Genomic DNA, 21,765 nt, shown 5'->3' with positions numbered 1-21,765 from the left:
TTGATCTATAATCTTAACCAGTTTTATCTGTTTCCTTACCTATTCCCCCCTTCCATGTTATTCTGAAGCAAATCTAGAGATCCCATTTTGATGGTAACTGTTTCAGTACACGTGTATTAAGAGGTTGACTCGGGATCTCAATTACGTTAGGATTGGTTGATGTCTCTTTAAAGCTCTTTGATCTGTAGGTTTTTCTCTACCTCTCTCTTCTCCCCTCAAACCCCTGGCAGATTCTTTGTTGAAGACACCAGTCACGTTAAGGAAATTTCTTCTGTTGGTTGGTTTTGCTGAGAGTGTCTCTTGAATGGTGGCGCCTGAATGAAACTTTGTCTGCTGACGCTGGCATTCTTTATCATAGGACCGGCAGCTGAAAGTCAAGGACCTAGTCTTGTCTGCACACAGTCGTGCTGTTCGAAACTGCCCGTGGACGGTTGCCCTGTGGAGTCGGTACCTCCTGGCTCTGGAGAGACACGGAGTTGAACACCGCGTGATTTCAGGTGCGGATTGTTTCTGTGGGAAGACGTCTAAGCTTTTTGTCCCAAGTCAGGAACGTTGGGCTGTGACAGAGTCATTGTTCTTTTGGAATATTTGGTGTTATGACAAAAATGGCTCTAAGTGAGAGATAAACTAGATGTATTTTTGACTTCCTAAAACCTTTTAATGTTTTACTCGTCACGATTTTCCTGGGAGTCATCGTCTTTTCTCCAGCTCAGTTGACCTGGAGCACTTTACTGCACGGCCCCCTGTGGGACTTGCCCTGTCTACAAAACACGAAGTTTGTGCACCGCTGTGGTAGCCTTTCTTCAGAATATTTCTCTAGCTCATTTCACTTGATTGCATCCCATTATTACTGTTAGCCATATAGTGTTTTATAAGAGGTTTTTATAATCTTGGTAATTTTATAGTAGCTTCTTTTTGAAGTGACCACAAATCCTGGCTTTTTCTTCAACTCTAGTGACCTTTGAGAAAGCTCTCAGTGCTGGCTTCATTCAGGCCACCGACTATGTGGAGATCTGGCAGGCATACCTTGATTACCTGAGGAGAAGGGTCGACTTCAAACAAGGTATTAAAGTTCCTGTGTTTCTATCAGAACTGAACTGTTTCTTCGCATGTCTTGGTGGGAGGAGACAGTGGCCCGAATACCTCACTATGGGGCAAGCGATGTAGACCAGCCACTGGTAGACACTGTAGCTGTTTCAGTCTGTGCTGAGTCACGCCATAGACGCTAAAGGGAGAGAGGAATGTCCTTGCCTTTTACACTGGCCCCTGCCAACCTCTTCAGTCTCGTTTCTCCCGTCTGTGTGTCCTGAATAGTTCTTTACGTGGGACGGCTGTGTTCCCTTTAAGTCGTTGAACCTCTGCCTCCGTGGGATCCCTTGCCTTCCTCCCTCCCGAAAAGAAAATAATGAAGAGCAACCAGAGCCCCGCCGTGCTCCCGCCCCACTGGTGCTTGCTTAACGCATGCAGGTGGATTTTGGCTCTTCTGCCGGCTTAGGGAAGACCCCTCCGCTGTGGCCCCACCTGGCCCCCTGGCCCGCTTTGTTCTTGCACCGTCTGTGACGTGCGCTGTCATGGGTCTGCCCCCCGTCCTGTGTGTGATCAGGGAAGGAACGGGCAGTGTTATATTCGGCGTCCCCAGCGTGAGCTCAGGGGCTATCAGTATGGGATTGGACAGCACTTAGAAGACGTGGTATGTGGTGTCGAAGAGTTGAGCCTGCCCTGTGCTTTCTCACAGACTCGAGTAAAGAGCTGGAGGAGCTGCGGTCCGCGTTCGCCCGCGCCCTGGAGTATCTGAAGCAGGAGGTGGAGGAGCGTAAGTGCGTCCTCCTGCCCTGCCCGCCCGTGCTTCCTCGTCTGGTCCTGGGGTCTCTTCAGGCCAAGGCGGTTTGCCTCTCTGCTATTCTCTTTGCTTTTAATGTTTGCCTGTGTCGGATCTTAGTTGCAACATGTTGTGTTGTGCGATGTGTTGAGTCCATAACAGACTCTAGTTGTGGACCTCGGGCTTAGATGCCCTGAAGCATGTGGGATCTTAGTTCCCCGACCAGGGATTGAACCCATGTCCCCTGCGTTGCAAGATGGATTCATAACCACTGGACCAGCAGGGAGAAGTCCCTCGGTTACTTTCTAATTTTGTCTGCTACTCTTCTTCAAGGTTTCAATGAAAGTGGAGATCCGAGCTGCCTCATCATGCAGAACTGGGCTCGGATTGAGGTAAATGTTTTAACAGACCTGTCAGCTTCATCCACCTTTGTGGGACCTTTGTCCGATAGCGTGGCTGAAGCTGAGTTGGGGTCCCAGATGACCACCTAGGCCCTGCAGGGCTCTGCATTGTTTACCTCGCTTGACGCGTTTGTTGATATCTGGCAGCATCCAGGCTCCCAGCCAAGTTGCGCAGCAGTTGTCTGCACGCCAGGTGCTCACTCGTGTGTTACTTCTCTCCCGCTCCGGGCCCCAGTGATGAGCGTGTTCTAGGTGTGAGCAGTTTGCCAGGCCTTTCACTGTGGGCGGGGATGAGATAGACCCTGTCCCTGTGCTAGAAAGACTTGAAACTAATGTGGAAGACAGGTGATAGTGGATATGATGAGCTGAATATTATTGCTGGATCGTGGACCCCACGGTGAGTCAGACGTGGACTTGGCCCCTGTGTCCTCTTCTCTGAGGGGGGTCTAGTGTTGAGTTGGTGGTGGATGGGATGGCTGTGCTGAACCGTGTTAAGGGTGCAGCAGCCGAGGCGCAGAAGTTAAGGCAGCGTCAGCTCCTGGTGCTCTTTCTGTCCCTGCCTGGGCCTTCAGATGAAACACGTAGAGTTAAGGCTTGATAAAAATAAAATCAGATGCCTGGCCAGCACTGTCCTGTGTGCTCGCTCGTGTGGTTCTCACGGTGAACGTAGGCAGACAGCCTGAGGCTTGACGCTGCAGAAAGGCCGGGTGCTTGGGCCGGGCTGTTACCATGGGGGGCGGGCGCGGCGCCTGGCAGTGTCTGAGGAGCTGAGTAGCACAAATAGTTTTGGGGTGGGAGGTTTTCAGCACAGTGTCTGAAGTATGTTTTGTAACGGGTATTGACGTCGTCAGGCCGGAGTCCTTTCCTAACTTGGTCTGTTCATGCGTTCAGGCTCGACTCTGCAACAACATGCAGAAAGCACGAGAGCTCTGGGACAGCATCATGACCAGAGGGAACGCCAAGTTCGCCAACATGTGGCTCGAGTATTACAACCTGGAGAGGTAACGGGCCCGGGGTGAGGGGAGGCGCTTGTCAGGTGTGACCGTCCTCGGCGCTCGTGCCCCAACCCCGCCCGTACAGCTCAGACTGCTGCTCATGGGCGCTGCTCCCTTTACGGTCCTGCCTCTCTGTGCCTGGGCTTGTTGGGTGGGCTCTAGAGAACCACACATGATATTCCGTGCCTGGGCTCTTCTTACGGCCATGTGTTACTTGCCACTTACATTGGTTTGTTTTGATCTGGGGACATGAATATTTTATTTGACTTCTTGGGGAGCTGTATATTTTTTTTCATGTTTGCTTTGTCTATAGTTAAAAATACTGAAAAGCAAAGAGGGGAAAAGCCCCCAGATTTTTTTCAGTGACAGACCCACATGAAACCAGTTTGCTAATAGTTTGAATATGTTGTTTGAGACTTTCCTGTGCTTAAATTTTTAAGAAATGGTGATGCACTTACAGTATACATATTCTCAGTCTCTAAAATTATTTTAACTCGTTTATAGCATGAGGGAAGATATAAAAATAAGATCAGCTTTTAAATTCAGTATATCTTAGATGGTGGTGGTGTTCAGTTGCCAAGTGTTCAGTTGTCCCACTCTTTGAGACCCCATGGACTGTAGCATGCCAGGCTTCCCTGTCCATCACCACCTCCCGCAGTTTGTCCAAGTTCATGTCCATTGAATCGGTGATGCCATCCAACCATCTCATTCTCTGTTGCCCCCTTCTCCTTCTGCGTTCAGTCTTTTCCAGCATCAGGGGCTTTTCCAGTGAGTCACCTGTTTGCATCAGGTACTCTAAAAAGTATTGGAGCTTCAGCTTCAGCATCAGTCCTTACAAAAAGAATTCAGTGTTGATATCCTTTAAGATTGACTGGTTTGATCTCTTTGCTTTCCAAGGGTCTCTCAACAGTCTTCTCCAGCACCACAGTTCAAAAGCATCAATTTTTCGGTGCTCTGTCTTCTTTATTGTCCAGCTCTTACATCCATACAGGACTATGAAAAGACCGTGGTCTTGATTATTTTTAATTTTGTCGGCAAAGTGATGTGTTTGCTTTGTAACACACTGTCTAGGTTTGTCATACCTTTCCTGCCGAGAAGCTGCTGCGTCTGATTTCATGGCTGTAGTCACCATCTGCAGTGATTTTTTTTTTTAGAGCCCAAGAAGAGGAAATCTGTCACTGCTTCCCTTTTTCCCCCTCTGTTTGCCATGAAGTGTTGGGACCAGATGCCGTGACCTTAGTTTTTTAATAATTGAGTTTCAGGCCGGCCTTTTCACTCTCCCTCTTCACCCTTATCAAAAGGATCTGTAGTTCTTCCTCTTGGCTTTCTGCCATTTGAATGGTGTCGTCTGCATCTGAGGTTGTTGATACGTCTCCCAGCAATCTTGGTTCCAGCTTGTAACTCAGTGCGGCCTGGCGTTTCTCATGATGTGCTCTGTGAAAAGTTAGATAAACAGGGTGACGGTCAACTGTCCTGTACTCCTTTCTCGATCCTGAGCCAGTCACTTGTTCATACAGGGTTCTAAATTCTAACTGTTTGTTCTTGACAGGTTTCTCGGGAGACAGGTAAGATGGTTTGGTATTCCCATCTCTTTTTAAGAGTTTTCCATAGTTTGTTATGATCCACAAGTCAAAGGCTTTAGCATAATCAGTGAAACAAGAGGTAGGTGTTTTTCTGGAATTCCGTTGCTTTCTCTATGATCTAGTCAATGTTGACCATTTGATCTCTGGTTCCTCTGCCTTTTCTAAACCCAGCTTGAACATCTGAAAGTTCTCAGTTCACATAATGCTGAAGCCTAGCTTGGAGGATTTTAAGTGTAACCTCACTAGCATGGGAAGTGAGTACAGTTGTCCTGTGGTTTGAACATTCTTTAATACTGCTCTGTTGGGAATTGGGGTGAGGGTTGACCTTTTCCAGTCCTGAGGCCACTGCTGGGTCTTCCAAATTTGCTGACGTATTGAGTGCAGCCAATAGAGTCCTCTCTTAGGATTCTAAACAGCTCTTCTGAAATTCCATCACCACCTCTAGCTTTATTGACAGCAGTACTTCTCAAGGCCCGCTTTGCTTCACACTCCAGAATGTCTGGCTCTGAGTGAGAGAGTGTACCACTTTGGTTATCTGGGTCATTAAGGTCTGTTTTGTACAGTTCTTCTGTGTATTCTTTCCATCTGTTCTTCATCACTTCTACTTCTATTAGGTCTTTACCATTTCTGTCCTTTATTGTGCCCATCTTTGGATGAAATGGTCTTTGGATATTTCCAATTTTCTTGAAGAGATCTCTCTTCTTACTCTTTCTGTTTTCCTCTTTTTCTTTGCATCATTCTTTCAAGAAGGCTGTCTTGTCTCTCCTTGCTATTCCCTGAAGCTCTGCCTTTAGTTGGGTGTACGTTTCCCTTTCTCCCTTGCTTTTCACTTCTCTTCTTTCCTCGGCTGCTTGTAAAGCCTCCTCAGACAACCACTGTGCCTTCTTGCATTTCTTTTTCTTTGGGACGGTTTTATTCGCTGCCTCTGTACAGTATTATGGACCTCTGTCCATAGTTCTTCAGGCAGTCTGTTTACTAGATCTGATTCCTTGGATCTATTCATCACCTCCACTGTATGTTCATTTGTGTTTTGTTATTTAGTTGCTTAGTCCTGTCCAACTCTTGGGTGTTGCATGTCACTAAACATTTTTTTTCTGTTTTGAATATTTTGCCTCCCCGATTTAAAAAAATAATATGTGCTCAAGTTAAAATAGAACATTTACAGAATGTGAGATAGAAAGTTTCTTAAAATCCTTCCCCAGAGATGACCATAATTAAAGCTTGTTGAGTATTCCACTAGATCCGTGGGTCTCAAATGTTTTGGTCTCAGGACCACCTCAAGAGCTTTTGTTTATGTGAGGTATATTTATTAACATTTACCATATTAGAAAATGAAACTGAAAAATTAAAAAAAACCTTTTATTCATTTAAAGTTCACTGTAAAGACATTAAACAAAAATAATGTGTTTTTATAAGAAATGACTGCTTTCCAGACTCCAAAGTAACATAGTGAGAAAGTGGCCTGGTTTTAGACTTTTTACAGATTTCTCTAATCCGGCTCAGTAGCAGACAGCTGGATTCCCCGTCTGGTCCTGCACCCTCTCCGTGGTGACGCTTTTGCTGGAGACTGTGAGACTGTTCTGTTAACATCCAGTGGTCTGTCTTGCCCTGAGCAGACCTTTTTCCCCAGCAGGATTCCTTGACATGCGTCTTGTGTGTAGAAAATGCTGACCCATCGAGCTCTGCGGCTCTTCTGAATACTGACGCATCTCATTTTCCCATTTGTTCATATCTGCACTGATCTTCACAGAAGGGTCTTTAAAGCAGGAGGCTGTCAAACTCACAGTGGCAGATGCAGGTTTTCCAAGTTGTGATTTTCACTTGAAAGCCCCAGTTTTTATCAGTCAACAAAAACTCTTCAGTGGTTTTTCTGGAAGCGACAGCCTCACTTCATTAATTATTGAAAATGTCTGCCAAATACACACGACTGAGTCACTGTAGTTTTTGTCACTCAGCTGTTCTCTCAAGTGAAAATGATGTTCCATGAAAAAAAAGGAAGTAGTCCAGCTTGCAGCTCAGACAGTAACCTGATATTTCTTTGCTCCAACCGCTGTACTTGGGTGTGAAGAGGTGCTTAATGTGTGCTCTCCGTTTGTCACCCAGAATATCATCAGTGTGCACTGTCTTGATTTGTGCCAAGGGCCACTGTGGCTTTGGCATCCTCAGTCCAAATGTCAGCACAGCGAAAAAGTCCGATAAAAGTATGTCGGTATATAAATGAAAGGAGTTTTGACTTTGCAGACCTCCTGAAAGGGTCTTGGAGACCCTTAGGCGTCCATGGATCATACTTTGAGAACCGTTGCCCTGAGTTTTTTCTTAGTGTCCTAATGTGTGCTTACAGTGTTTATGTATGTTTGTTTTTTAAACAGGAGAATATGGTGTCTTATAGCGGTTGGGGTGAAGGGAGTATTGTTTTGTAGCTATTGTGTTGAGCGGTATCTCATTTCATGTCAGTGTGGGAAGATTTTTGTGACCCTGGGCACAAAACCTGATAGTCGCTGTGTTGGTGGCTTTCCCCTCAAGGGGGATGGCATCCTAGAGTCTCTCTGGGGCCTTTCCCCTGTCACCCCAGCTCTTGGGTCCTCCCACACACCTTGCACACGTGAAAGCAGAAGGCCTGGCTGTGGACCGCTGTTCGCAGGTGCCCTGGCTTCTGAGGGGAAGAGTGGTCTAGAAGAAAGCCTTCAGGTTTGACCAGGGAGCTTTCTGGGACAAGGAGGAAGCATTAAAACCATTGGCACGAAGAGCGTGGTGTCTCCTCAGAGCTGAAGGTGACGCTAGGCTTTGCTGCCGTGGCGTCAGCTGTGCGAGGGTGCCCCCCGCCCATGCCTTCCGCTGGGTCCCTGTGGCCCCAACTCCGTTTCCCGCCCCAGGGCCCACGGTGACACGCAGCACTGCAGGAAGGCTCTGCACCGGGCCGTCCAGTGCACCAGCGACTACCCGGAGCACGTCTGTGAGGTGTTGCTCACCATGGAGAGGACAGAAGGTGGGGACCTCAGCGCTGCCTTGGGCTTGGGCCTTGTTCCTGAGGCCAGTGTGGTTGCAGGGCTGTAGGTGTTAGGACACGTGTGTTTACGGCTTCCCCCTCTAGGGGCCTCTGCGATGAGACCATCATGCGGGGCTTGCCAGTGAGAGGGGAGTCCCGCGCCCTTCTCACTCTCCACGTGCAGAGGGACCCGTGACGGGGCTCTAGCACAGGCCTCTTGGGGGACGGGGCACTGCTGTCATGCGCAGCTTCCCTGGACCAGCTCTTCCCCGCTGGGTACCAGGAATGCTCTTCCTGCCCCCAGTCCTGACGAGCAGAACCGTCTCTGGACGTTGCCAAGAGCTCCCTCGGATCAGTAGAGCCTGTGTTCCAGCACAGCGCGGCGAGGCCCATGGCGAGACTGCTTTCTGATCACGTGTGCCTCCCTGGTGAATTTCAGAGCCTCCGTATACAGTTTCCACGGGCATTAGTCTGATTTTGGGTACTGTGACTCCCTTAGAACTGGAAATAGACACCTAAACAGCAGCATCAGTAAGAAAAACACCTCAGCTTTTATCATCTGAGGAGCTCTTAAAATAATCTTTGGATCTTAGTACAAATGTTTTGTACCTTTTGCATTAGACCGTTTTCACTAATCTTTGCCACTGAGAGCTTGTAATAGAATCTAGTCTGGTTTCAAGTCTCTTTTCTAAGAGAAGGAGTGATCTAAACACACCTGGAAGAACTGTTTGAGTTCTGAAACTTGAAACCTACACAAATGAAATCTTAAAATGGAAAACCAATTCTCCAGTTGTTACTGTTTGATGGAAGAGCTCTCTCCTGGAGGTGTGGGGAAATTGAGACAATTCTATATTTTTATATCCTTCAAAATCCAGAGAAGTGAAACTTTGCTTCTCCTTCCCCTCAAGGTACTTTAGAAGACTGGGATATAGCTGTTCAGAAAACCGAAACGCGACTAGCTCGAGTTAACGAGCAGAGAATTAAGGTAACGAATGCTCTTTGTTTCAAGTCTTTGAACCTCTGAAAGCTTTTTTTAAATTTCTTATTGGAGTATAGTGGATTTAAAATTCTGATAGTGATTTTGACTGTGTTTGGTATGAATGTTCCTTGTTAAAACCTTTGGGGTCATCCTCTAAGAAGTGTATTTTATTCAGTGTGTTAACTATGAGATCAGTGTTTAAGACTTATCTTTTTTTTTTTAGATTGGCTTAAAATGTTAACCCCAATAGTAAATCCTTTAGGTAGTGGGGTACTTAAAGGTTACTGAAATAGATGAAGAAGATAAAAAAGGAGCCTGACTGGTGTAGCCTAGTGGTTGGAGCGTGAGTGCCCCCAGATGAGTCAGGGCCCGTTTTATAGATGTTTTTCTTTTTACTGGTGAGTCATTCCTGGGGATCTTGGGAGACAAACTGTAGACTTGAGATGCAGCTCCTCAAGGGCCTGAAAAGGTGGAACTTAGCCCCTGCCCCGCCGCCCCCGCCCCGCGCCCTTCCTGGTCTCCTGGGGGTGGCCGACCTCCTGGTGTGCCCACCTCTCCTGTCACAAGTCAGTGGACTTCGTGTAACAGCCACATCCAGTGACACGTCGTGTCCCGACCTTCCAGGCTGCAGAGAAGGAAGCAGCCCTTGCCCAGCAAGAGGAAGAAAAGGTTGAGCAACGGAAGAGGGCCCGGGCCGAGAAGAAAGCATTGAAGAAGAAGAAAAAGATCAGAGGGGCGGACAAGCACAGAGCCGACGAGGATGATGAAAAGGAGTGGGGCGACGATGAGGAAGGTAAGGCCTGGCAGGACTTTCATACCTGGGACATCCTAGACCTCCAGACAGGGTGCCGAACAGCACAGAGAACTTCATTCTGGAACCGTTTGAGGATAAGGTCCCAGCGGGCTTCCCTGGTGGCTCAGATCATACAGAATTGCCCTGTCATTGTGGGAGGTGTGGGTTTGGTCCCTGGGTCGGGAAGATCCCTGGGGAAGGAGCAACCTGCTCCAGTATCTTGCCTGGAGAACCCCATGGACAGGGAGCCTGGCGGGCTACATGGGGTGGCACAGAGCAGGACACAGTAGAGCGAGTAACACGCGGAGTGCCCGCCGCCTTCCCTGCCACTGCCTCCCCTCCCCCTGGTGGCGCCCCCCTCCCCTGCTCGGCTCCCAGGCCTGCACCAGGTGCCACCCCTGCCGGCACACCGGGCACCGCCGTCCCCTTCCTGAGCGGCGCCTGCCTTCTCCCCCGCTGTGGACTTTCCCTCCCCTCCTCACCAGGTGTGGACGTTTCTGTGCCCACAGGCCCTGGCACCTGGCTGCAGCCCTGCCTTGCGCCTATACTGTACCCTCCTCCCGTCCTCCCCCCATCCCGCCACCGACACTTGACTCCCACTTGGTGGTTTGAGTTGTTGAATTTTCCGGACTGTATTTCTGTCACCCCTGCCATTTCACGTGTGGGCAGTTGTGGGTTAGATTTATTTCAGCAAACTCGGTCAAGGTAAAGAGTCGTCTCTAGACGCAAAAGGAGGCTCAGCATTTTCCTAGTGCGGAGCTGTCAGCCGGAGTCAAAAGTGACGGAGTCTTCGTTCATTTCTTGGGGCCCTCAGAAGTGATCGTGGGTAGCTCACTTCTCTTTCGGGGTCCTGGTGTAGCAAGGGGAGGCACAGGGGACCTGTGACCACAGTGACGTGTCCTGGGGGCTCAGGGAGCTGTGGGTGAGAGTCACGGTGGAGGCTGGGGAAAGCACTGGGGCCAGCGGGCTGCTGGAGACCGTGAGGTGCCTCCCCCATGGGCAGTGGTGCTGTACCCGGGCATCAGTGGGGGCGAGCGAGTGTCCAGAGAGGGGGCTGGGCCCCCCGGGGAAAGCACTGGGTCCCGTGGGCTGCCGGAGATGGTGAGGCTCCTCCCTCGTGGGCAGTGGTGCTGCACCTGGGCATCAGGGGAGGGCGACGAGTGTCCAGAGAGGGGGCCGGGGCCCGCAGAGCACAGCGTGGCCCACTGTTCCCTGCAGCCTTGGGCCTGATCCTGGTGGGGGCTGGGTGCTGGGGTCAGTGAGGCCAGCAGCCCGCCCATCAGTGCTCTAGAATGCAGAGTGCAGTGGGTAGGCCCCATCTGGAGGGCAGTGGGGAACTGACAGAAAGGTCTGGCAGCAGGTGGCCCACCCTGGTTGGTTTCAGTCCCGTCCCGCTGGCGGCACTGGGGAGTGTTGGTTGGAGTAGAGTGTTGTTGTTAAGCTCTGTGGAAGGACATGGGACAGTCATGAATGTGGGGAGGAGCTAGTGCTCTGTACCACTTCCGGGTTGGCCCGGGGAGTATGCACTTCCGGGTCACTGAGGTGCTTGTGTACATGTGGCCCCTGGGCTCCATCCCCATCTCTGCCCTGGGCTTTCCGGGAGGGGTCCTAGGGATTTGCTGGGACAGTGTGGAGACCTCCAACCTTGACCTCTTGTATGGTTGAGCATGGACGATGAGCATTTAGGATGTCACTTGCGCCTGAGTTGTCCCCTCCCCCAGATGTCACTGGGGCCAGGCAAGGAGCGTGATGTGCTGGGAGGGTTGGGAGAGACCTGGCAGAGGGTGGGGGGCGTGCACCCTAGCGTCCGCGTGGGTCCCGGTGTCTGGTGGGGAGAGCTGTCTCCCTGCTTGGTGCACCCTGGCTCAGCTGAGTGCCAGGAGATCATTACCTAACCATCCTTTCCCCTGATGACCCACAGAGCAGCCCTCCAAGCGCAGGAGGGTGGAGAATAGCGTTCCTCCTGCCGGGGAAGCGGAGCCGGGCTCTGAAGCCAACCTTTCCGGGAGCAGCGCCCCCACAGCCACAGAGCCCCCCTCGGAGCTGAAGGAGGTGCGGGTGGGCGCCCGGCGGAGGGACGTGCCCAAGGTGCCGCACGACAGCAGCAAGGACGGCGTCACCGTCTTTGTCAGCAACCTGCCCTATGGGCTTGGGGAGCCGGCCGCCACTCTGCGGCCGCTCTTTGAGGCCTGCGGGGATGTGGTCGAGGTGCGCCCCATCTTCAGTAACCGCGGCGACTTCCGCGGCTATTGCTACGTGGAGTTCAGAGAGGAGGCGGCGGCTCTGCAGGCGCTCCAGCTGGACCGGCAGAGTGTTGAGGGCCGGCCCATGTTCGTCTCCCCCTGTGTGGACAAGAGCAAAAACCCCGACTTCAAGGTTGGTATGGGGGGGTAAGCCCGCCTTTCCATAGGTTGCAGTGGGACAGACTAAATGCTCTTTGCCTCCTGTCTTTAGAATCTAAGTGGAATGTTTGTTTGGAGTGAAATGCCTGACTAACTGGGTCCATTCAGAGCTGGTTCGCTGAGGTCTGTACTTGGGGCTGGTCACTTGAGCAGCTGATGTTGACAGCAGGCGCCGTGTAACGGCTCCTTACCGTGGGGTGGTTAGGAGTGACGGGGCTGCGCCCAGCGTCTGGTGTGTTACCTTTCGACCCTCACCCAGACTCGGAGAATGGCGGCCTTTATTCTGGCTGTTTTTGAGAGGAGGAAGTGAAGGCTTCAAGAAGTGAGGGACTTGCCCAGGGCGAGTGGGCAGTTCTTCGCACCCAGAGCCAGCTCTGGCCCAGCCTGTGGATGAGGCCTGACCCTGCGGTGTGGGGAGCTGGGCTGGGCCCGGGGTGTGAGTCCTCTGTCTCCTCCACAGGTGTTCAGGTACAGCACTGCCCTGGAGAAACACAAGCTGTTCGTGTCGGGCCTGCCCTTCTCCTGCACCAAAGAAGAACTCGAGGAGATCTGCAAGGCCCATGGCACCGTGAAGGACATCCGGCTGGTCACTAACCGGGCCGGGAAACCCAAGGTCGGTGTCTGAGCCTGGAGCCCAGGGGAGCCTCTGTTCAGATTACTTGGTTCTAGAGTGGTTTCTGGTTTGTCTGCTAAGAAACAGACAAGAAGTTAGCAGAAGGAGAGGTGCACTAGGCTCTTTCCATTTGGGGTCAGGTTAACTTGTATGTGCATAACTATACTGAAAAGAAAAAGGCGTTGCAAGAAAAGCTACCACGAATTAGCAGGGGCTCCAGTGCGGCCCCAGGCTGTGGGGCCTTGGGGTGTGGTGCCCCCCCTTTGCAGTCTGCTTCCTCCCACCCGGACCCCTCTTCACGAGGCCTCCGGCATCTCCCCGAATCCCTGCCCTGGTGTCCTCCTTACCGTGTTCTCCCCTCTGGTTCCTCAACTTCCTGTGAAATCCTTGACCACATTTTGAGTAGTTGTTTAAGAAGAGTTTGGTTTGAGAGGGCCCCTTCATGTTTGTCCAGGTTAATTGAGAGCTGACGAATATATGGGCATTGCTGGGTTTATGCTGGCCCATCTCTGGCACTTGGTGCATAGAAGTTGACGAGTTGTCTGAGGTTGTGGTCAGTTGCAGAAATAGGGGAGACTAGGGCAGGGAAGGAACCTATAGGCCAAGGGAGGGGCTCTGTGAAGCGGCCTGGGGCCCTGAGTGGGCAGCCGCGTCCTGGCTCGCAGCGCTGACTGGCCGGGCCTCACACGCCCTCAGGGCCTGGCCTACGTGGAGTATGAGAACGAATCACAGGCGTCGCAGGCCGTCCTGAAGATGGACGGCATGACCATCAGGGAGAACGTCATCAAAGTGGCCATCAGCAACCCGCCGCAGAGGAAGGTTCCGGAGAAGCCGGAGGCAAGGAGAGCCTCGGGGAGTGCCCTGCTGCCGCGGCAGGTCTACGGGGCGTAAGTGTCGTGCGTGGCACCACGGTGACCCTGTTTCCCTCTAGGGCAGTGAGTTAGGTGGAGGGTCAGGCCTGCCTGCTCCGTCCCGGGGCAGGGGTTCCCCACCAAGTCCATGCCGAGGGCCAGCCCAGAAGTGGGCCCTCTCTCGTCTACGCTGGTTTACACCAGTGGTTTATTTAAGTTTTAAAAGATTTTTTTAAAGATGGTGGTCACTCTGAAGTCCCCTTTGGCAGGTGGATCCATGTGTGTGGGTCCCAAACCTGACAGCCGAGTGTTCGCCAACTGTGACCCCAGCAGAGCTGTGTCCTCAGCCATGGGCATGAGGCAGCGAGGTTGCAAGGTTGTCTGGTGAGGTCTGTATGGTCACAGCCGTTCCGTCCACCCTGCGCGTGTGACCGTGTTGCACATGCGTGGCCCTGGCCAAAAAGCTGTGGAAAAGGTGGAGTTTGTTAAAAGTCACTATCCTCTGAAAGCCAGAGTCGGGGGGCTCAGGGCCCGTCTCAGTCTCCCTGTGTGTTGCTTTTCACCTTTTGTGTTGGGGTGGCCCAGGACCGGCCTGGCTCACGCCACCAGTTGTCGCTTTGGGAGGTCCATGCAGTGTTTGTTCTTCCAGGCGGGGGAAGGGGAGGACCCAGCTCTCTCTGCTGCCTCGCGCCCTACAGCGCCCCAGCGCCGCCACCGCCCAGGCTGAGAACGGCCCTGCCGTCCCGCCGGCAGGCGCCACCCCGGCCACCACTGAGGCTCCCAAGATGTCCAATGCCGACTTCGCCAAGTTGCTCCTGAGAAAGTGAGTGGGACGGTGCGAGAAGGGAGATGCCTTACTTCACGCTGGCCGGGAAGACGCCTGGTGCCCAGCAGGGCCCTGGCCATGCAGGGCCAGGTGCAGGGCACAGCCACACGCTTGCTCTGGTTTAGGCAGGACTGGAAAAGGGTGTCCAGGCAAAGAGGTTGTGAGTGCTCCCTCATATTGAGGGCAAGAGGACGAAAACCACCACTCCACAGGCTGGGTGCAGGGTGTAGTGTTCTGAGATACTTTTGTGTCTTGAAAGAGCTGAGAAACAGAAGTGAAACTCGAACACACTGTTCTGAGACCCACTTGTCCAAGTATTTTTGGCCAACTCTGGTCCCTTTTTATAAGACACTTCCGTACACCCTGCACAGCACATGTGCCCGTCACTCTTTTAATTTTTAAAAGACAAAATGGCAGATGCTAGTAATTCACCAGAATGGCCTATTTTAGTAAAGGGGTGGGGAGGGGACATCACTTAAAAAACATCTGATGGAGTTTTGTTCACGGGGGCTGTGCGTTTTTATATTATGTATTTGTAAATGACTTGTCAACCCATTGTTTTGTTTCCTCAAAGCAAAATATTTGTGACATTTGTTTCGTGTAGGAACTTTGCGCGCCATCTGCTATGGACCATTTTCTTTGCCTAGTGACTAGTGAACTGTGTTCTTTGTCTAAATACTGAGTTTCAGCCCTTTGGTTTTGTTTAAATACCATGTCAAGTGCAAACTTAAAAATTCTCTCCATTTAGCTTTGTTTATTAAACTGAAGTTCTCTTAAAAACTTCTTGCAGAAAGGTACTCAAATGTGTGTTCAAATATGTATTTTGAAATGGGTGTAGCTGGCTTTACCTGATAGATGTGTAAATAGACCTTTTTTAAGTCGGATCCGGCTGTTTTGCTTTAACCATTTCAGCTGTGAGACCTCCAGTTTACAGCAGTTGGGCGCTTACAGCTTTTCTACCCCTCATCTTTTATCCGGCATTTATTCCTTTGAAAGTGATGTTGCCAGTTCAGTAGGAAAACTGACTTTATAAAGGCACTCTGGGGGAAAATATTGGAATTCTTTCCTTTGTGATGAAAAATCGGCTCATTTATCTGCTTTTAAAGGTTCTATGCATCAGTCAGGCTTTACTGTACTTTCTGGTGTAACATTTTTAATGGGCCGTTTGAAACAGGTAAGTAGACGGAATACTAAACTAAGCCCCACACGCCTGCCATCGAGCTCCAGCCTTGCTCAGCCCGTCTTCGTCTCCACCTCTCTCCTGTACCCCCTGGGTCCCACAGGGAGACCCCAGACATCACAGCGCCCCTACTATTCGAGCACCTGTCTCTACGGACTTGAAGACCATGGTTTTATCGTTATTTCTAGAAACATGAGTAGTGTTAATGTCAGCCATCCAGACAAATTGTCAATTTCCTATTGTTTCATAATAACCCTTTTAATCTGTAGGTTCTCTGTACCTCATCCTTTGCACAGAACACTTGTTAGGTGTTTTTGAATTCAGGCAGCAGCTTTAAAGCTGTCGGAAGAGCCTGTGTTCTCTGGGGGTGGCTGGCTGTCCGCTCCCCTGCAGAGGCCTGTTCTGTGGGTGAGAGGCTGCGGGTCAGGTGGGACCGAGGGGCTGTGAACCTCTGCTCTCAATCCAGGTCGCGGGGCGCTAGGGAATGGTGGTGTTCTCCTGCTGTTCCAGTCCTCTGACCGCACTTCGTCCTCTCAGGCATACACAGAGCTCGTTAGAGGTGGGCCTTTCAGACTTGAGCAGGACCCTAATGGGTGCAGGGTGTCGACTGTTCTAGAAAGAGATTTTCAGGAACATAGGAGTGGGTTTGTGTTGTCCCTGGCTTGAGGGGTGGAGGGTGAACGGATGGGGAACGGATAGATGAAAGACCATTTCAGTTATTTCAGTCTTAGTGCGAGGTCAGTGGTTCAGCCCCGTTAGCATAATCAACCAGTTCTGTCTCCTCCTTGTGACGTTACCATCTTGGGTCTTTCTTTTTTTCTCTCTCTCAACAATACAGGGCTAAAGTTCTGAAAGAGTCCCTCCTTCATCCCTAGGACAGAGGGGAATATCTCTTGAGGAAGGAAGCAAAGTCTTAGGCATTAATGTAACAAAATACTTTATTAGTAATGTCTTAAAATAACACCTTCACATCTAGCTAAAGTGCAGATCTCTCCCTCCAGCACAGAGCCAGCCCTCAGCCACGCTTCCCCGGTGTGCTTACAAAACGCAGAACGGCAGAAGAGTTAGGGTTTAAGAAATATCATGGCATACCAATAGAAAAATATCTTTTATCAAGGTCAGAATAACTCCTTTGGGGCCATTTCGTACATCTTTTCACTTATCTTTTAGAAAACTGCTCTGCTTGTTATCAGAAGAGGGTCCTCATTACCGTCAGGATCTGAACTGTCTCCTCACACAACACTCAGTGGGCATTCACCCTCGTTCAGACGCTGACAGTCCAGGGCTGGACACCACCAGCTCGGTCCCTGCAAAACGGGCTCGATGGTGTCCACCCTCAGGGCTCAGCGGCAGCAGTTGTGTTGGCATCTGTGCCAGGTAATGATTGAAAAGACTCTGCCTCCATAACGACAGTGTGGGTGTGTTACATGTAACATTTCATCTTTTTACAAGTTGCTAGAAAAATAAGGCCATGCCAAGGCAATCTATGCTGCTTCCCCCGAGGGGACAGGGGCTGTGGGGCAGGTAAGTGGACGAGAGGGATGCTTCCTGGCTGCGGTCAAGGGTGTTTCTTGGTTCCTACAGAGCGGCGTCCTAACTCATCACAAACACTTGTCTGGCACTGACTTGCCATCTGTCTTCAATGGATCCTAACACTTGATTTGCAGCAGGATTTAACTGTCGGGTGACAAACCCAGAGAACCTTTAGACTAAAACATCTGGTCTGAATTGCTGCGAATACGAGAAACATCAATAGAAACCAGGCTAGCCACACCCCTGTTCTTAATCAGAAAACAGCCACCTCTGGTACCAGCGTTTGGCAACTGTGGCTCAAAGCATGTTCCTTGGACTAAGCAAGGTGTCTAACTAGAGACATGGTGAACGCTCGCTTCCTGTCTCAGAAGTCTGCTCTACCAGTAAGATCAGTCACAACACTAAGCTCTCTGTAGGGGAGCCAATGCCTGTAAGAAAGCAAGCTTTCAGCCCTTTCTCAACTGCGACCGCCCCAGGGAGGCACAGACCCTCTCAGCCGGTTCCAGAAAGTGCTGGGAGGAGTTACTCCTCCAGGCCTCAGCCCACACTCCTCACCTTAGTGCAAATTTCGCTCCAGAACCTGGGTTCTGGTCACAGCCGCTGGGACCACCCCAGGGGTCAGGGCCACCAGCAGACACCACACGTGTGCCAGCTCAAAGGAAAATAAATAACTTGGCTCAGTTATAAGTTATCTTGGGGACAAGGCTTAATAATTTAGTTTTCTTCTTTAAAGAGACATTTGGAGGTAAAGAATGTTTTCAGTTTCTTACCCATCTCCTTCTGCTCTGGGAGATGACTAGGTTTCTAGAAATGTGTTTTTTTTTTCCTCCGCTGGGACATCCCTTGCCACCAAGGAGGGATTTACAGCGTTAGGGCTTCACCGGCAGTGTCTCCTTGAACCCAGAGAGGTTGGGTCTGGCCTCTGGCAGTGCCACCGGGTACTCCGTGGTGGCGAAGAGCAGGGTGTCCAGGGTGGTCTCCGTGCACTTGGCAATGAAGCGGATGAAGGGCCTCACGTCGCCCTCGTTGGCGACCTCCAGCACATGGTAGTATTCGGATCGCTGCTCCTTGCGGATGGTGATGGGCGGGTAGCCCGCCTGCATGAGGATGAGGTTCATGAGCAGGCGCGAGGTCCTGCCGTTGCCGTCGATGAAGGGGTGGATGTAGACGAGCTTGTAGTGGGCCAGGGCCGCAAACTCCACAGGGTGCAGGTTCATGGCGTCCTCCGAGTTGAGCCACTGCACAAACTCCTGCATCTGCTTCTCCACCTCCTGCGGGTGGGGCGGGATGTGGTGGCCCACCAGGACCTGCGTGGCGCGGAAGCGGCCGGCCTCCACGGGGTCCACGTAGCCCAGCACCCGCCGGTGGATCTCCAGCACGTCGCCGATGCTGACGGAGCCCACGCGGGACAGCAGCGTCGTGTTCACGTACGTCATGGCCGCGTGCATGCCGATGACCTCGTTCTGCTCCTCCAGGCTCTTCCCCGGCACCGCGTAGCGCGTCTCCAGGATGTGCCTGATCTCCGAGAGCGTGAGGGTGTTGCCCTCGATGGCCACCGTGTGGTAGATGTGGTGGTAGTAGGTCTCCTCCATCACCCGGCGCAGCGCGGAGTTGCCCTTGGGGATGGACATGACCTTCTTCACTTTGCTGTCGATGATGCTGAAGAAGCGCTGGTCGATCTCCTCCACCAGCGGCAGCGTGCGGTCGCGGTTGACCAGCGCCTTCTCATGGTGGGGCGCGATGGTCAGCGCGCGGGTGTACAGGTAGTCCGCCTGGATGATGTCCTTGTCCTCCTCCGAGAAGATGCCGAACTCGTTGAGCGCGTCCACAAAGCCCGGGTCCATCTTGAGGGCGTGCAGGAAGAGCCTGTGGGCCTTCTGCCGCTTGCCCTGCCGTTTCATCTCCAGGGCCTGGTTCAGAGCTGCTTTGGCCTCCAACTTGCCTGCTAGGAAAGAGCCAGAGACACGGGTCAGGAGGATGGGGGCAGGCAGAGAATGTTCAGAGGGGCTGTCACTTGGGCTGTCTCCCCCACAGCCTCAGGGCCCCCTCCAGCCAGGCTACACCTGCCCTTCCGTGTGTCTGTCTGTGCAGACAGGTTTGTTCCCTGCAGTCCCGTGGGGCCCCGGGCTGGTCACTGTCCACTCAGTCCCTGAGCCACTCTCTACTGTGCGGGCATCAGCTGGGTGCCCTGGCCCCCTCTGAGCGGTCGTGCTCCTGGACAGCCACAGCGCCCATCAGGAGGCCCTCCCCTACAGCTGCTCTAGCTCGCGGCCACTCTAGTGACTTCTGGAGGTGCGGGTCCCTTCTCCCTGCATCCACCCCCCGCCCCTTTAGACCCTGACTGTGAAAGGTTCCCCACTGCTGCTAGGCCCTGGGGGGCCTCCTCATCCCTGGACCTTTTGACCTAATGGTTTTCAACTAGACCCTCCATTACACCTGGCCCTTTTCTGCCGCCCTCCCACCTTCAGTGCCAGCCGCACCTACTGGGTGGCCTTTAGTCCAAGGGTGCGGCGCCCTCCTAGCCTTTCCACCTGGCTCACTCTCCTCTTGCCCCTTCTTCCTCAGGTCTCCGCAGGCGCCCCCTCCTCCAGGGAGCCTTCCTGGCGTGCGCCCTTGGCTGCCTCTGCTCCATAGCACCACCCCTATCTGGGCCACCTATCACCTTGTCTAGCTGGGAGCTCAGGGCGACCACGTGCCCTGCACACAGGACATAGCAGGCCCTCTGAACACCTGTGGGATCAACGACTGTTGAGAGATGGCCAGTCTTACCTGGGGAGGCCTTGGTCTTGACCGCCAGCAGCGCCGCACCCCTGGAGGTGAGACTGAGCTCCGTGGACGGCCTGGTGCACCTGGTGACCGCGGGCTGTGCCCGCTCCAGCTTGCTCCTGAGCAGGTAGAAGCCCTTGAGCACAGTCAGACAGTGTTCTTCCACTGTCCCCAGCGGCAGCAGCAGGGCCAGCAGGGAGCCCAGCACCATGCTCAGCAGCATCGCCCACAGGAAGCGGCCCCAGACCGAGACCCACTTTGGTTCAGTCACTGCCATCACCGAAGCCATCGACATGAGTGTCATCTGGGCCCAGGGGCAGGCCCCTTACACACATCCACAGGGCCCTGGGAGAGAGCAGGACCTGCAGGAGGTGAAGCAGGGGAACAGCACCTTCAGGACACAGGTTTGGCTTCAGCAGAGTCTCAGAGACCTACCCCCTTGCCCCCACGCCTCCTAACTGATGACCAGGGGTGGGGGCAAGGCAAAGATGGGTGCCATGTCCAGGGTGGTGCGACTGAAAAGGAACACTGCTGCCGCTCAACACTAAACACTTGCTGTGTGCCAGACCCCATGCTGAACCCTGGTGGCAGCCTCTTGACAACCTCTCCTGTGGTATTCAAGTGGAAGCCTGGCTCTGCAGCTGAGACAGGTTCAGGGAAGTGAAGGACCTTGCCCAGAGGCACTTGGACAGCAAGTGATGGCCTTGGGACCTGAGTGCGGAACCCATGGCTCTAGCCTCCCCACTTGGGCACAAATCTCTGTGGCCTCAGACCCAACACTGGGTGTTCTGGACACACAAGACACAGGTCCAGAACAACTAAGGCAGTTCTGAGGCTTGTTTGAGAAGTACAACTGTTCAGGGGCCTGACTTATTGCCGCCTGGGCAACCACCTCCCCCTGCCCTGGCCCTGACATTACCCACGATACTGGTTCCTGCTCTGGCCACCTTTTTCTGGCCTGTCCAGCAGGCATCTGGCCTAGAGTTTGCGCAGTCTGAGTATCTTAAGAGGAACTCGGGTTGTGGGTCTGAGGCTGTGATTGCTCTCTGTGACAATGAGCAGGTGCTTGGGGCTGGCAGTGGGAGTGGAGGGGTCCAGTCTGCAAGCACCATCATGCTAACAGTAAGCATTTATTAGGCAACTATGGTGTGCTGGGCACTGAGCTGAGTACCAGCTGTACCTTATCTCCTCACTCATTATCCCACCGAGGTAAGCTGCCCCTGGCATTAACTTTTCAGCTGAGGAAAACTAACACACTGAATAAGTCAATACCCAGACGACCCACAAGAAGTAAACAGGCATCAGGAACGAATCCCCAGTGCATCTGTGTCTAGAGCACCTAGGTCTTAACTCACAACCAGGGCCCAAGCAGCTACTCCTGGTACTAGACCAAGACCCAGAACTGATGACGTTTCAGGAGGAGCCTGGCTGGTCGATACAGAACATCTGAAAAGGCTTGGTACAAACTCTAGCGGGGAGGTACAGAAGACGGTGCGGGTCACTGCTCCGTCCAGGTGGTCGGGGCTCTGCGGCCGGGCTGCAGCTTGCCAGGGAGGAAGTGGCGTTCCTGGGAGGCACGAATCTCAATGCTCACTAGCTAGGAAGAGGGAACCTGAGGGGACCTGAGAGGACACTGAACTAAGGTCATCCTGGAGGCCCGCCCCTTTCCGAACCCCATCCAGGGTTCACTGCCCCGCTGCACCCTTCCCCGCCCACCCCCTCTCACCTCGCGCCGCTGCGGGGCCCTGTTGCCGCCTTCTCAGCGCTCGCAGTCTCTGCTGGCGGCCGGCTCCCGGGACCTCCGCCGCCGGCCCGTGGCCCCGCCCTCGGCGGCCCGCCATTGGTCGGCCCATCAGCCTCTTCGCAGCGGATTGGCTTCCTCGACTTGTCGGCGTCTCGCACTTCCGGGTTTCCGCGTCGCCTCCGCTTTCCCGGGAAAGACGCGCCGTGGGCCACTCCCATTGGCTGACTCCTGTATCGGTCTCGTGCTCGAAAGGGCCAATAAGCAATGGGGAGGGCGGGGCCAGGGCGACCAGCG

General features: G+C 52.8%; 2 protein-coding genes across 4 annotated transcripts in view; one reads left to right on the top strand and one right to left on the bottom strand.

Annotated features, from left to right (window-relative positions):
- SART3 (squamous cell carcinoma antigen recognized by T-cells 3) overlaps positions 1–15,132 on the top strand; it is a 39,663-nt gene extending 24,531 nt beyond the window's left edge. For both annotated transcript variants that reach the window (XM_018061081.1, XM_018061080.1), the window contains exons 8-19: positions 359–497; positions 956–1,063; positions 1,736–1,813; positions 2,153–2,211; positions 3,112–3,221; positions 7,672–7,784; positions 8,693–8,769; positions 9,388–9,556; positions 11,478–11,932; positions 12,419–12,571; positions 13,268–13,458; positions 14,072–15,132. In XM_018061081.1, coding sequence (XP_017916570.1) covers positions 359–497; positions 956–1,063; positions 1,736–1,813; positions 2,153–2,211; positions 3,112–3,221; positions 7,672–7,784; positions 8,693–8,769; positions 9,388–9,556; positions 11,478–11,932; positions 12,419–12,571; positions 13,268–13,458; positions 14,072–14,249 — 1,830 coding nt within the window. In that variant the 3' untranslated portion in view covers positions 14,250–15,132. The remainder of the gene's footprint in view (positions 1–358; positions 498–955; positions 1,064–1,735; positions 1,814–2,152; positions 2,212–3,111; positions 3,222–7,671; positions 7,785–8,692; positions 8,770–9,387; positions 9,557–11,477; positions 11,933–12,418; positions 12,572–13,267; positions 13,459–14,071) is intronic.
- On the bottom strand, positions 16,349–21,548 carry FICD (FIC domain containing). Of its 2 annotated transcripts, none has more exons than XM_018061078.1 (3): positions 21,454–21,548; positions 19,731–20,089; positions 16,349–18,906 (listed from the first exon to the last, which is right to left on the bottom strand). In XM_018061078.1, the coding sequence occupies exons 2-3, from the start codon at positions 20,029–20,031 to the stop codon at positions 17,831–17,833; spliced, it is 1,377 nt and encodes a 458-aa protein (XP_017916567.1). In that variant the 5' UTR covers positions 20,032–20,089; positions 21,454–21,548; the 3' UTR covers positions 16,349–17,830. The 2 variants fall into 2 exon arrangements, with proteins under 2 accessions (XP_017916567.1, XP_017916568.1); XM_018061079.1 differs by having other exon boundaries at positions 16,349–18,903; positions 21,454–21,537.

This window comes from Capra hircus, chromosome 17 (assembly GCF_001704415.2).
Source record: "Capra hircus breed San Clemente chromosome 17, ASM170441v1, whole genome shotgun sequence".
Classification (NCBI taxonomy): domain Eukaryota; kingdom Metazoa; phylum Chordata; class Mammalia; order Artiodactyla; family Bovidae; genus Capra; species Capra hircus.
Note: the sequence above shows the minus strand (reverse complement) of the source record. Positions and strands in the feature narration are given on the sequence as shown.

Excerpts from the sequence above, each read along its gene's own strand:
- FICD (XM_018061078.1), bottom strand. The coding sequence starts at position 20,031 with ATGACACTCATGTCGATGGCTTCGGTGATGGCAGTGACTGAACCAAAG. Across the intron at positions 18,907-19,730 it reads CAAGACCAAGGCCTCCCCAG|CAGGCAAGTTGGAGGCCAAA; the intron begins GTAAGACTGGCC and ends GCTCTTTCCTAG.